General features: G+C 35.8%; 2 protein-coding genes and 1 long non-coding RNA gene across 3 annotated transcripts; 1 reads left to right on the top strand and 2 right to left on the bottom strand.

The window, feature by feature from the left end:
- Window positions 1-95: 95 nt before the first annotated feature.
- On the bottom strand, window positions 96-4,513 carry LOC111794636 (chaperone protein dnaJ 10). The gene is made up of 11 exons (XM_023676719.2): window positions 4,243-4,513; window positions 4,141-4,180; window positions 3,848-3,982; window positions 3,402-3,461; window positions 3,218-3,300; window positions 1,904-2,069; window positions 1,692-1,821; window positions 1,450-1,608; window positions 1,206-1,378; window positions 530-610; window positions 96-443 (listed from the first exon to the last, which is right to left on the bottom strand). The coding sequence occupies exons 3-11, from the start codon at window positions 3,932-3,934 to the stop codon at window positions 363-365; spliced, it is 1,020 nt and encodes a 339-aa protein (XP_023532487.1). The 5' UTR covers window positions 3,935-3,982; window positions 4,141-4,180; window positions 4,243-4,513; the 3' UTR covers window positions 96-362.
- A 1,149-nt stretch (window positions 4,514-5,662) lies between these two features.
- On the top strand, window positions 5,663-9,730 carry LOC111795787 (uncharacterized). Its single transcript, XR_002815253.2, has 3 exons — window positions 5,663-5,799; window positions 7,762-7,792; window positions 9,107-9,730. It is a non-coding gene; the product is annotated as an uncharacterized LOC111795787 (long non-coding RNA).
- Window positions 9,731-11,663: 1,933 nt separating this feature from the next.
- On the bottom strand, window positions 11,664-12,680 carry LOC111796260 (bZIP transcription factor 44). The gene has a single exon (XM_023679022.2). It carries the CDS (start codon window positions 12,282-12,284, stop codon window positions 11,760-11,762), a length of 525 nt encoding a protein of 174 aa, XP_023534790.2. The 5' UTR covers window positions 12,285-12,680; the 3' UTR covers window positions 11,664-11,759.
- Between the last annotated feature and the right edge of the window lie 2,520 nt (window positions 12,681-15,200).

The following is a 15,200-nucleotide window of genomic DNA, read 5'->3' as shown; positions in this document are numbered from 1 at the left end:
ATCAGAGACCAGTGGCGAGTTATTAAAAAATTTGTAGCAAGAAATGAAACTAAATCAAAAGATTTTAAAGTTTTAGGTGTTAAAATAAAACAAAATAAACAAATAATGTTTAAATAAATAATTATTAAGAAACCCAATTCATCTATAGGGTATTTACAACAAAAATTGCAGATTCTAAGCTAAAAATTTCAAATTAAGACCCCAAAAGTTTAAAAAAATGAAGGCATTCTCAGAAAAAGATACAAAATACAAGAAGATTCACTCAATTTAAATATATAAAGAACAACGAAGAACATCAGCAGATCACCATCCTTGAGCAGAGAAAGTGAGGAGGCTACCAGTTTCCATGGAAGTGTGCGAGATCATGAACTTGAAGCACTGCCCAGTGATCTCTCAGTTTCATGCCTCAGGCTGTTTTCTCTGCTGTAAGCTGACTTTGCACCCTGAAAAGTTAGCAACACATGGTTCAATCAACACACATTTGTAATGTAACGTAACGTACCCAAACCGTTTTTCTTATGGCTTTTACTTGCAGGATTGCTCCGAACATCTTCAGTGCTCTCGCTCGTAGCTTCAGTTCGTCCTTCGACACACTTGGGTCCCTAAGAACCTAATACACAACAGATAGTTCGTCAAAGATGCGCTTGTGTGAATCGAGATGACTTGATGTTTGTTTATGTCATGTTCGTTTTCATTGATGTCCTTTTTTTTCGGACTTTAAGAAAGGTGGGAGGGGGGTTGAGAAGAGTAGTTAAAATGAGAAGAATTCGTTTATGTATATGAGAGAATACTAAAGTTGATGCTTTTCCAATCTACGTAAATGCTCGGGTAACCCGTAAACAACAATTTTCTTCCTATACATGGGAGAATACTAAAGTTGATGCTTTTCCAATCTACGTAAATGCTCGGGTGACCCGTAAACAATGATTTTCTTTCTATACATGAGAGAATACTGAAGTTGATGCTTTTCCAATCTACGTAAATGCTCGGGTGACTCGTAAACAATGATTTTCTTTCTATACATGAGAGAATACTGAAGTTGATGCTATCCAATATACGTAAATGCTCGGGTGACCCGTAAACAATGATTTTCTAGTTCTCATTTATGTAAAAGCATTGATCAGAAGTGCAAAATATATAGCCAGCCTCACAATGCTGAGTTCAACAATCCTAGGCTGGTTAGAAAGTATGATATTGCGACTCACCATGTGGCAGACGTGTGACAGAGTAGATTCGATGTCGACCACATTAATCTGCCAAAGCGAGTTAAGAACAGCACCTTTCTTCTCTTCAATGGCTTTTGCCACGTTCCCGTCTCTGTCGTCTCCTTCATTCAACCTCTTCAACTCTTCCTGTAACTGAATCAAAGAAACAGCACCTGCATAGAAGTGCACAAGTTAGGATCAAAATTAAAGGTTTGAAAGTTTTAGAACCAAGAGAGAATGATACCTGAAGCTGCTATAACTTGTGATTTTATCTGGTGTCCTTTATCTCGCACCCACTCGGCTAGAAACGGAACGTTCATATAACGTCTGTCCTTCCCGAGTTCCTTAGAAGCTCTCCTTGTGTATATGTATCCAATTGTGTGCAGCATAGTCTCACCAAAAGCTGATTGCAAATAAGAAGCATTATAGAAAGTGCACAAACTAGAATGTTTTTTATAGAGAAAATAATGTAACGGTTATACATACCGGCATTTGAGAGTCGTCGTGCTTCTGAACTTGCCCACGCCACAAACTCGTCAATGTGACCATCGACATATGGCTGGAGGCGCTCTTTCAAAATATTTACAAGTCTTTCTTCCCTTTCCCTTTGAAACAGCTGTATTTTTACTAGTATGGGTAAATGTCATGGAAAAGACTGCTTTAACATCTGAATCACTGAACTCGAGGGAAAAGCGTACCTGCATCTTTTCCTGAATTTTTTGTCTGCGTATCTCGGAGTCTTGGGAATCATCCTCCATTTCCAGAGTTGATAGTACAGCCAAAGCAAGCTTACCAACATACACTTCAAAGAATTCACTTCCAAAAATCATACCGAACACAGCTGCAGGATCCACCATGCCGTCCCTAAGAAAAACAAGGGGAAAAAAGTAAGGGGATTACCCTATCCATCCTTTTTCCGTAAGAAGGAATGAACCAATAAGTGAGAAAAGAATGTAATAGCCAAGCCCACCGCTAGTAGATATGGTCCTCTCTAGTCTTTCCTTTTAGGCTTCCTCTCACGGTTTTTAAAATACCTCTACTAGGGAGAGGTTTCCACACCCTTACAAGGAATGCTTCGTTGCTCTCTCCAACCGATGTGGGATCTCACAATTCATCCCTCTTGGGGACCCAGCATCCTTGCTGGTACACCGCCCAGTGTCTAGCTCTAATACCATTAATAACAGCTCAACCCCACCGCTAGCAGATATTGTCCTCTTTGGGCTTTCCCTTTCGGGCTTCTCCTCAAGGTTTTTAAAACGCGTCTGCTAGGGAGAGGTTTCTACACCCTTATAAGGAACGTTTTGTTTCCCTCTCCAACCGATGTAGGATCTCACAATCTACCCCCCTTGGGGACCCAACATCCTCACTAGCCCACCACTTGGTGTCTAGCTCTGATAACATTTGTAACAGCCCAAGCCCACCGATAGCAGATATTGTCCTCTTTAGGCTTTCCCTTTCGGGCTTTCCCTCAAAGCTTTTTAAAACACGTCTACTAGGGAGAGGTTTCCACACCCTTATAAGGAATGCTTCGTTCTCCTTTCCAACCAACGTGAAATCTCAAAGAAAAAACCAGTGAAACATAATTTTTAGACTCATAGCGTCACTTTCAACATGCAAAACTTACTACTTGATATTGTTTCTTCAAGTTGTAGTTCTTATTAGAAAGCACAAATTTTTTCAATTTATAATATATATATATGTAAGCTTAAACATCCTAAACCTATAAACTAAAGATTTTAGGTTCCATGGAACTTTAATATGGTATTAGCGCCAAAGGCCTTATCTTATTTCCTCCTCTCGAAGTACATCGATGTCCATGTTTAGTTTCGTACCAATAACTTTTTAACCTATCATTAAAGGAGAGTGTTTAAGAAATATCTAGGTGATTTAATACCCGAACCTATTAGCTTAAGCTTTTGGACGTTAGTGGTAATTTGATCATTTCCGAACTTGCAACAGAAAAACAGATATGCATCCATACGCACACCACATTCTCGATTTAAGAAACTTACTGTTGTACTCCTGCCTTCCCATAAATGTTATACGCATCACGCTTCTCGGGATCACTCAATACCTGATAAGCCTCTCCAAGTACCTTCACGAGAACCATTACAAGCAATTGCATAAAGAATCACACGTCGGATTTACTGTTTGACTATAAAACTAACAGGTAGTGCCAACAAAATAGGAATTCACCTGAAAATTTTCTGCAGCTTTCGGATCTCCTTGATTCTTATCTGGATGAACTAACCTTGCCTGAAAAGTGGACATTAAGGTTATAAGATGGCACTCCCAACATTAACAAAGTTCCCACTCCATGACATCCTGTGCTAAGAGCCTAAGACTTGGAATATTTAGAGATACACTCCCGAATGTTCTCGAGCTGTCCGGCTTCGAACAGCCAAAGGCCGAAGCCTTCTTGAAGACTCACGGGTGGACCAAGCATAACGGAAAGAATGGACCAATACTCCATTATAGAAAGAAACCATTAACAAAGCTTCCTATCCAGATCATTATACTTCCTCAACATTGACAACAAGAAATGAATCTAAAACTAAGAGGCAACATATGTTTCTCAGAAATTCCGGCAAAATGAACATTATTAATGAGATTCATTAATCATCAAAGCCATGAAAAATCACCTTGACGTAGTAAGCTTTTTTAATTTCTGCAGGGGTAGCATCAAAGCTGACGCCCAATACCTCATAATAACCAGTTTCCATCACCATATTTTTTGAATCTCAAGGCTTTTCAATGAAATCGACCAAATCACTATCCTGAGTGAAGAAAAATCAAACTACATAAATCAAATGCACACCATCATGATAATTCCGATCATATTCAACGATCATCAAAGAACATCGAAATCAAATACAAAATTGAACGAAAAATGAAGTTACAAGCTATTGATGGAATCAAACGGGAACCGACTTACAAGATATTGATGGAATCAGATCCGAGGGGCAAATAATAACCTAAAATTGAGAAGCAAATGTTAGAGATAAGCAAAATGAAGAATGATTTTGAAGGAACATACACAAAATTGCTGAAGAATCTGAGAAGATGGGGCGCGAGGGAATCGGTGGAAAAGGAAGGAAATCGGCAGGAACGCGAGGGAATCGCCTCGATGGCCATTAATTTGAAAGAAGGGAAGCTTAATTTAGATGATCTGATGGATTCTTTTACGCGGCTGCATGGAAATTGGTTGGTTTCCCACATGATTTTTCTCACGACGAGTCTGTTACGATGTTCGTCCTTCATCCAAGTGTCGTTTGATGATGAAATCGTGAAGGTTTCTTCATTCAATGGGATTTAATCGAATTTTACCCATTTAATCCTTAAATTTTAAGTTTTGTTTTAAAACTAAAAAATTATTAGATATAAATTTTAATTAAATTCTAAAGATTCGAACTTTTAATATTAATGTTGAAATATGTTTAGGTCGGTCGGTGTTTAGTTATCATGATCTTTAGATTTTGAAGTTTTTAAGGATACATTTTAGACAATTCAATACAATTATAACGGACGGAAGGAAATTAGGGTCGAACAAGGATTGATCCAAACCGAGACGAACAAGGGTCCAAATAATGAAGCAAGAGAGTAAAAAAAAAAAACACTCATACGTTGGACTCGACTTGTCAATTCGATACAACTGAAACAACTTGACTTGATTTGATCTAAATCGCTCGAGCTCATTGGTCATGCAACCTAAGGACGCGTCTATTAGGGGAAGGTTCTTCCCTTACTAGCACGTCGTCTCATGTCTACCCCCTTCAGAGAACAGCCTCCTCTCGTTGGCACATATTCCAGTGTCTGGCTCTGACACCATTTGTAATGGGACGTTGCATTGAGAGACCTTGGCCTAGCGTAGAGGCAAGTCGGATGTGTCGTAGACTATTGAACATGCACGCGCAGGCGGCGTGTGTGGTTGAACAAGCTTGGGTTCCGCACAAGCGAGGTTCGATTGGCGAAGACAAACCTCGCCTAAGGTCCGACGAACCCTCAAAGCCGGGGCGAAAAATATATATGGGGCTTAATTCCCCTCAAGGCTAATCGTGAGCGTATCAAGATCACGATGCCACACGGTAAAAAATGTAGGACCGTGACAGTTGGTTCAGCACACTGCTAGCATATATTGTCCTCATTATGCTTTTTCTTCGGGCTTTAAAATGTATGTATTAGGGGAAGGTTTCCACACCTTTATAGGTGTTTCTCGCACCAATATATTTTATTTGTTTATTTTATATTTGTATAAAATTAATGAGTAAAAGTAATATATAATACATTAAATATATCAATTAATCTTTAATGATTATTAATTTGCTATTTCTGTTTTAAAAATATTAATGAGATTATTTCATTGAAAAAGAAAATACAATTTTGTTATTATTTTAATAATGTATTTAGACACGTCAGCATATTTATATACTAGGTCTCTCTCAAATTAGAGTTTTTATATTATACATTTATTATGCTTCACTTTGAGTAGCATGGGCGAAGCCCTGTAGCTTCATGCACGAGTTTTCAAATCTGGAAGCCCAATTCGAAAAGAATCTGGTTCGTATTCCCATCTTCTTCCCGGATATGAAGTTAGGTATGGCATTGGATTTCTTTGAGCAAAACTCGTTGATTCGGTTGTGCTTGATGTTTGGCGATTTGGGTCTTGCATATGAAGTGTTTGATGAAATGTTTGTGAGAGATTTAGGTTCAAATTGTGTTCTATGATTGATGGGTTAGGTGAGTGTTTTCTGTATGGTCCGTTTGCTTGGTTTGTTATTGTTTTGATGTACGCTTCTTGAAAGAATATCATTTACTTTCTCGGTCTGTTGAGGCTATTAGGCTGTTTGTGCTAATGCTGGAAGCTGGGGTTTAGATTAAACGATGCCACAGCTGTGTCAAGTCCAAGGACATGGTTTGACACTGGGGCGTTAATGGTGGAAGACGAGTGCATAAGATTGTTGAGAAGAATATAAGTGATTGTGGGGGATATGGTTGGTAAATGGCATGATAATTAAGGAAAAGGTTAAGGATTGATAAATGTAAAAGTATTAGTAAAATCAGCACCATTCACTATAATATCATTTCCTCAATTTGTCTTGCTTATAGTAGTTCAGGGTGGGTGGGACTACTCTTCCGTGTAGGACACTTTGTTGAAACTATGTTGGATTGGATTCAAAATATACTGAATCTAGTGGCATAAAGCTTTCACCCCAGTTCGTCTTTCTCACACAGCTTAAATTCCACCGCTAGCAGATATTGTTCTCTTTGGATTTTCTCTTATGGGCTTCCCCTCAAGGTTTTAAAACGCGTCTACTAGGGAGTGGTTTCCACACCTTTAGAAGGGATCCTTCATTCTTATCTCCAACCAATATGGGATCTCACAATCCACCCCCTTGGGGGCCACCGCCCAGTGTCTGGCTCTGATACCATTTGTAACAGTCCAAGCCCACCGCTGGCACATATTGTCCGCTTTGACCAACTATGTATTGCCGTCAACCTCACAGTTTTTAAGACACGTCTTTCAGGGGAGAGATTTTCATACCCTTATAAGGAATGTTTCGTTCTTCTCTTCAACCAATGTAAGGATCTCACAATCCACCACCCTTGGGGCCCAGCATCCTCGATGGCACACCGCTTGATGTATAGCTCTAATACCATTCGTAACAACTCAAGCCCACCACTAGCAAATAGTGTCCTCTTTAGGCTTTCCATTATAAACTTCCCCTCAAGGTTTTAAAACGCGTTTACTAGGGAGAGGTTTCCACACCCTTACAAGGAATGCTTCGTTCCCCTCTCCAACCGATGTGGGATCTCACAGTCTACCCCCTTGGGGGCAAACGTTCTCGCTGGCACACCACTCGATGTCTCTGTTACCATTTGTAACAGTTCAAGTCCACCACTAGCAGATATTGTCCTCTTTGGGCTTTCCCTTCCGAGCTTTCCCTCAAGGATTTAAAACACGTTAATTAGAGAAAGCTTTCCACACCCTTATAAGGGATGTTTCGTTCTCCTCTCCAATCAATGTGGGATCTCACAATACTACTAAATCTAGTTACTGATTGCTTTGCTTTATGCAACTACTCACCGTAAAGTCTTCACTTCAATTCATCCTGCTAGTAGCACGCACTCATACAGCTAAACTAAGTAGGCTTGGATTGAAATGCTCTACCCCTACCTGTTGAAATCTCAATTGACCATTATCTATGGCTCCATTCCATCTGCTCTTGTATTTATACACCTAGGATATATCTTACCTTCAGTGCAAGTATTGAATATTTCCTATTCCTAGAAGTTGCTTGGCAGGACTGCCCTCATATGCTCACATGTCAAGCCACAGATTATGGAGAAAGGTTTCTTTACAGCCCACAGTCTGGTTTTGGAGATTCCCCCTCCCCCACCATAGCCGAATGGTTTGATAGTTTGATTTAGTGAAAATTTTGAGGCCAAAACCAGTGCTCCAGAGAATATTTTTCTTTTTTGCATTGTTCATCTACTTTTCTTGGACTGACTTGTTTATCACCATCACTGCAAAGTCTGACCCTCTTCTGTCTTGTAGGTCATATACTAAAGCATCAGTTTTTTTAAAGGTAAACCACTTCTTGTGTGTTGGTAGTGTAGTAAGAAATAACATGTATATTTGGGTGTCCTTAAAATCAGATCTCATTCCCAATTTCTTACTTTTTTTTTTTTTTTTTTTTAATTAGTTTTTGTTCGTGAACTTTCATGAAACTAACATCTTTGTGAGATCCCATATCAGTTGGAGAGGGAAACGAAACATTCTTTATAAGGGTGTAGAAACCTCTCCCTAGTAGACACGTTATAAAACCGTGAGGCTGATGACGATACGTAACAGGCCAAAATAGACAATATCTACTAGCGATGGGCTTGGGTTGTTACAAATGATATTAAAGCCAGATACCAAGTGGTATGCCAGCGAGGACGCCGCACCTCTAAAGGGGGTGGATTGTGAGATCTCTCACATCGGTTGGAGAGCGAAATGAAGCATTCCTTATAAGGGTGTGGAAACCTCTCCCTAGTAGACGTGTTTTAAGATCGTGAGACTAACGACAATATGAAACGGGCCAAAGTAGACAATATCTGTTAGCGGTGGGCTTGGGTTGTTACAAATAGTATCAAAGTCAGACACCGGGCGGTGTGCTGGCGAGGACGTTACCCCCAAGGGGGGTGGATTGTGAGATCTCACATTGGTTTGAAAGGAGAACGAAGCATTTCTTATAAGGGTGTGAAAACCTCTCCTTAGTATACATATTTTAAAACCATGAGGCTGACGGCGATACAGAACAGGCCAAAGCTAACAATATCTACTAGCGGTGGGTTTAGATTATTACAAAACTAATCTAATCAACTTCTATTAAAGGAGATAATATAAAAGTCGAAGAAAAGAAAAGAAAAGAAAAATCCTCCAACTTCTAAGCAACACCACACCATATGAGACTCATTAAAAGAACTCATTGTTGGTCCAATGAAGTCATTAAGAGCATGGCTGAGCATATTCCAATATCCCAAACTGATGAAGTCACCACCAACACCAAGCTTTTCTTTCCTTCAAAATGCTATCAGATCAAAAGGGGAAAGCCAAAATATATGTATAAACAAAGAAGGTTTGGTTTGTTTTTGGCTCTTCTTTTAGGTTATGGGCAAACTTTTGTAACTTTTTTTTTTTTTTTTAAGTGGAAGCCACCATGCCTAACTTTCTTTACCTCTCACCAATCAAAATAACTTTTCTCCCTTTTTAACTTGAATGACTTGGTAAAGTCAAAGTCGAGCAAACTTTATTGGAATTTTTTGGAATGTTGTCGTTCATTTTAGAAACTTGATCGTAAATAATCTCGTTCGAATCTTAGTTTGGTTCTTGAACTTTGTATGTATCGTCTTATCAGGAATAAAAGAGTTATGCTAGAGAAACTTGCACATTGTGCTTGCAGATGAGCAAGATTATGAAAAAGATAGATCGTATTCTTGCAATCTTCCTTCCCGTGATGAAGTCATCTCGGCCTTATCCAAATGAGAGAAAGTCCAAGGACGAGACGATGGAAATTGATTTAAGAAGCGTAAATATGTGGAAAACACAATAAGAAACTTTGTCTTAGACATACATTGAGGTTGAGATCGAGGAAAATAGTTCGACAGTGGACAGCAAAATTATAGAAGATTCAGATCGAGTAAGGTTACATCCAAAGAAGTATGCACAAGGTAAAAGACGTGTGATATCCTCAGAATTGCTCTCATTCGAATGTAGTATTGGTGCATTCATGTACCTCTCTTTTACTCGAGTGTCACACATTACTTACTCATCGCATCTAAAAGTGAAGACTATTTCCACAAACCGACACGAGTCCTTATCTCACGAGTTCTTATGATTAACTCAATTCTTTTAAGTCTTTGTTAGTCATCTTATCTTCTAGATTACTCTCCTCAATCGATTCATTCATGTACTTATACTTTACTCAAGTGTCATATTGACTATCCTCAAAAGATCTTATTATAATAATAAAGATAATACTTTAAAGATGATTAATGCCATTATCTCATATAATAAAATATAATCCAATCTTTTTATCTAATTATTAAATAATTAGCGACAACAAATAAGAAATGCTTACGGAATCTTCAAACTATATTTTAAAATCATATAATATGATTGAAATTTGACAATTATGTACCCAAAACAATGTGTTTGCTTCGTTGATTAGAAAAAAAATAAACGACAGAATTTATTAAAAACTTTATCTTCTATTAAATTATTCCCTTTTGTTTGTCTTATATATATATATATATTTGTAATTTAAAAAATAAATAAATATAGATAATATTCCTTTAATATAAAAACTTACTAATTTACTTTTTTTTTTTTTTTTTTATATTTATATTTTTATATTGCGACGAATAATTTATTGTTGTGTATTAATTAATGATCGCAATTTATTTATATTTCTTAAATTACTATCATTATAATATTTTAATTTAATAACGTTATAGATCGCTGCAACTCTCCGTTTTTATTAATAATTTCTTTATTTTAAATTCGATAAAAAAAATTCCCATTTCATAATATTTTCATTTTAATCCAAAAAAATGTAAATGAATAATAATAATAATAAATAAATAAACAAAATGAACTAAGAAACTAAACTATTTAAAATATTTTCCTTTGAAAAAACTATTTATTTATTTATAATAATAATAATAATAACAATTAATTTTATTATTATTATTAATTTTATGAATAAATGAAATATATTCATCAACTTGTTGCACTGTGATTGGAAGCTATGATAATCTTCATTGATTGATTCCTTTATTATTTATGGGAGAAAGGATAACATTGTTGTTCTTATCCCTTCATTGATTGATTATTTTTTCAAATATTTATTTTATGTATATAAAATATCCCTTTATTTATTTTAATCATTCAATTAAAATTCACTATTTAATTTCAATATATATTTTTTTAAAAAATCCCTTTTAGGAGAACCGAAAGAACAAATATGATGCATGAAGTATTCGTTTAGCTAATCCAAATAATTCGATAATTCAATTTATACATACGGGTTCAGCTGAGTTGATCGGATCTTTCAGATCATCATATTTATTAAACACATGGGGAGAGGGCGGTTTTAAATAATTTTTAAATTATTTTTTAAAGCATTCTTCATTAAATTCTTAAAAAAAAAAAAAGATTATTATAATTAATAAATATTACACCTAACATATATCATGTATAATACTGAAAATTTAAAAAATAATTTAATTTTACGTGAAAGTTTCATTAATATTTTTAAATTAAAATTTAGATATATATAATTCTCGAATTAATTTAATGATAATTTTCTTTATAAAAAAAATAATTTAAAGGTTTTGTAGCTTGCACGTGTTTCATCGATAAACACATCTCTTTTGACTTTCTAAAAGTAAATTAAAAAGATTAGTCTAATTTATCTTTTTAAATAAAAAAATTTAGCGCCTAATTACAATATTATCTTATAATTAATTTAAATACGACGAATCTCTACCTAAATTTCTAGATGAAAATAATTATTACGCGTGATTATGATGCCTTAAATAAGTATCAAAATTTATCCGATATTATTTGCATATTAAATAATAATTAAATTAAATTATCAAAATAAAAATTTGGGTTATCGTCGATCGGGTTTATTTCTTTATTAATTAGCATAACTTTAATTAAATAATATTAAAAAAATGTAAAAATTAATATTAAAAAAAAACTTAAACTTTGTATTTTTTAAGAGTAACGTACGAATACGAATCTCGTGATGTCATCTCGTGCTAAGTTTTAGCTGTTTAAGTAGAAGACTCGAGCTTCAATTTTATTTCGTTTTATACTATCGAACTTAAACGAAAAAATAAACTTCTGGGTCCAGAGATAAAGTGATTAATATCTTAACCGTAAAGTTACGTTCGTGTGTCGATTAGTTAAGTAAAATTACATCATTCATTGCTTTTAATTCATAAAGTTTTACAAAAGAGAAAACCCTAAATCTTATTCGTGACATAATCGACACCCCCAAATCAATACTCTTCAAACACGTCTGCAGAAGCCATTAGAGGCTGGCTCCGGCAGAAACCCATTTTCAGAGGAGTAAAAAACCCATCGCCGCCGCCGCCGCCGCCGCCAATATCAATCGGATCAGCACAGAAGAACCCACTTCCATCGGCACCGCCGTCGCCGTTGTAGGAATTACAGGCATCTTCAACCCCATCACAGGGATTCAGGAACGCAAGGATTTCCGTCAAGGATTGCAGACGGTGAGCCAACTCCACCGCCTGAGCTCTGAGAATCGAATTCACAGTCTCCACGGCGGCGTAATTCTGCGCCGTCATGTCAAGATTCGCCACGATTTGTTGTTTCTCCTCGCTCAACTTCCGCACCATCGTTATTAAATCTTCCAAATGCTTCTGCTTCCTCATCCTCGATCTCCTCGCCGATTCCCGATTCGAAATCATCCTTTTCCGTTTCCTCTGCTCCATCAACGCCGCGAATTCACCCTCCTCCATTGACGAACAAGTCGAAGATGTCACACAAGACGACGCCATTAAAACCCCCCCAAAACAGAGCAAAAACAGAGCAAAAAAACAGAGCAAAAACAGAGCAAAACAGAGCGAAAAAACAGAGCAAATTACTAACAACGATCAGTTCTTTCGTAATTTGGATTTGTGGGTTTTGTTTTTTGGATTAAAAATCATGAAACGTAGTAGAACCAGTAGAGAAAAACAACGGAGAAGGATTGAACAAGGTGATGGCGGCGGAATGTGGAGTTTATAATCATACAAGCAGAACCCAAAGTTTTTTCACTGAGAATTAGATGCATGAATTTCAAACATCAAGAACAGAGTGATGAACATCAAGAAGAACAAAGCTTTAACTCAGAGCAGAGTTTAAGCAATGGCGATTGGAGAAGAAGGGAAGGGGGAAGAAACTTAGGAGGGATTGGGCTGTAATTTATAGCAAATTTGAGGGCTTCACAACAAAAATCTATAATATTTTTAAATAAATAAATAAATAAATAAAATAGGAATCTAAATGAAAAAGCTGACTGTCACGTGTGGACACGTACAGCTGTGAAGCAATGACACTAAATTAATTAATTAAATAATTTATTTGTAAATACGACTCGTGACCTGAAAAGTATCATCGATTTAACTCAATTAGTACGATTTTTGTTTTCGATTCAAGTAGTCGGTTAATAGGTTCGTTAGAGCTAATTCGAGTTGAATCGAATTAATTTGAATTTATTGTCAATTTTAAAAAATAATTATTTTTTTCGACCGTTTTTATTTAATTTTTATTTAATTAGTTGTGTGTGTTTTTTTTTTATTTAATTTTTATTAAGGTTTAAGGTTATGAAATAAGAGAATGAAAATTTGGGGAAAAAATAATTTAATTAAATAAATGTGAAAAAAAATCAGAAATTGGAGAGAGAAAAAAGAGGCTTTTCTATTAAAGCTATTTATTAATGCTTTTTTTCAAAAAGTTTAATATTTATAATAATCATTTTTAATGTAATTTATGAATTTATTTGAATATTCACTCATTATATTTTTAATTTTAAAAAAATTAAAATGTATGGAAATTTTGATTTGTTTTATTATCTTTTTTATATTATGATAAAAGAATAACACCTTGACTTACAACTTAAGAAACGCTTTTTAAAAGTTGAAAATTTTAAATAAAATTAATATATTATAATTCAAATTATATATATATATATATATATATATATATATAAAGAACTTAGGTACGAGATTAAACCTAGTCGAACTGTAGAAGGATTAACCTAGCAAACTAGACTAAACCCATTGGTCGATCCTTAAGGGTTAGCCAAATAGCTTAATTGGCTGATCCTTTGAAGAGTTAATATAGGTTAGTTTGAATTTTGGACGGCTGCTTGAAGGGTTGGCTTAGACCAGTTTGATCGAGGTTTCATTTTGTCCAATAATGTAATTCATCCTCTTAGTAGGCTCTGAGGGTTAGGTAAATGACCTAATTGGTCGACATCTTGAAGTGTCAATCTATGTCAACGTGGGCAACCGCTTGAAAGGTTGGCATAGATCGATTTGATCGAGAATTTATTTTATCGGATAGTGTCGTCAATCCACTCAATAGGTGTGAGATCACGTCGGTTGAAGGGGGACAAAACATTCTCTATAAGGGTGTGGAAATCTCTTTCTCGTATACGCATTTTAAAAAACTTGAGGGGAAGCCCAAAGAAGACAATGTCTGCTAGCGGTGGGCTTGAGCTGTTACAATAGGTCTTAAGGATTAGCCTAATGACGTAATTGGTCGACATCTTGAGGGGTCAATCTATGTCAACATGGGCAACTACTTGAAGGGTTGGCCTAGACCGGTTTGATCGAAGCTTCATTTTGTCGAACAATGTAGTCGATCCCTCAAAAGGTCATCCTAGTTTGCTCGACCAAGCCTCTAAGGTCAAGCAAGGCTTCAACCGAGGGATTCTTGATGAACTTTGAAGTGAAACTCACCTTACAAATACGAGAAAAGGTCACGTATTAGTATTAAGTGAAACTAATCGAGAATTTGAATTACTGACCATACAAGTAAAATGGTTTATAACAAAATAACTCGAGACCTCGAGAGCTTTTTCGAAAAGAGAAAATGAGATGGCGAGGGGCCAAGTGGGGAGGGGACCACTTAAATAAAATAAATAATGATATTTGAACTATAGATTCTATTACGACAATTTTAGTATTTAAAAAAAAAATAAAAATAAAAAATACAGATCTTGTTCTTGTGTTATCAGCTCAACTCTATTGCACCTTTTAAATTATTACCGTTGCAAATTCCCCAAAATGCCCTTTGTTTTTCCATCATTTTTGGGGGTTTTATATGGTTTAGATGTCATTTTTTTTTTTTTTACTGATACATCAATTCAACGAGCATTGTGACATTTCTCGATCCCAATGGACCACTACAACATTACATCTAAATTTAGGGGCATTTTAGTCATTTATAGAAAAAGTTCGGTTCATATTAATAAATTGAATTAGCGAAATGTTTTCTTTAAGTATAGTTTAGCTAGCCTATTGTCTTATCCTATTGTCTACTTTGACCCGTTACATATCGTCATCAGCCTCACGATTTTAAAACGCATATACTAGGGAGAAGTTTCCACACCCTTATAAGAAATGTTTCGTTCCCCTCTCCAATCGATGTGGGATCTCACAATCCACCCCCTTAGGGGCCCAACGTCGCACAACGCCCAATATCCAACTCTAATATCATTTGCAACAGCTCCAAAGTCACACTAGTAGACATCATCCACTTTAGCCCGTTACATATTGTTATCAATCTCACAATTTTAAAACGCATCTACTAGGAAGAAGTTTCCACACCCTTATAAGAAATGTTTCGTTCCCATCTCCAATCAACGTGGGATCTCACATTCTCGACCTCAACATTTATGCTTTATTTATTTATGTAATCACGATACG

Source organism: Cucurbita pepo, chromosome 5 (genome assembly GCF_057944985.1).
Source record: "Cucurbita pepo subsp. pepo isolate OVF chromosome 5, ASM5794498v1, whole genome shotgun sequence".
Classification (NCBI taxonomy): Eukaryota; Viridiplantae; Streptophyta; class Magnoliopsida; order Cucurbitales; family Cucurbitaceae; genus Cucurbita; species Cucurbita pepo.
Note: the sequence above shows the minus strand (reverse complement) of the source record. Positions and strands in the feature narration are given on the sequence as shown.

What these genes read in the sequence shown, in the direction of transcription:
- LOC111796260 (XM_023679022.2), bottom strand. Translation starts at nt 12,284, where the DNA reads ATGGCGTCGTCTTGTGTGACATCTTCGACTTGTTCGTCAATGGAGGAG.
- LOC111794636 (XM_023676719.2), bottom strand. Translation starts at nt 3,934, where the DNA reads ATGGTGATGGAAACTGGTTATTATGAGGTATTGGGCGTCAGCTTTGAT. An exon ending in AAAAAGCTTACTACGTCAAG is followed by an intron (nt 3,462 to 3,847) that starts GTGATTTTTCAT and finishes TCCACTTTTCAG; the next exon opens with GCAAGGTTAGTTCATCCAGA. An exon ending in ACAAGTTATAGCAGCTTCAG is followed by an intron (nt 1,379 to 1,449) that starts GTATCATTCTCT and finishes ACTTCTATGCAG; the next exon opens with GTGCTGTTTCTTTGATTCAG.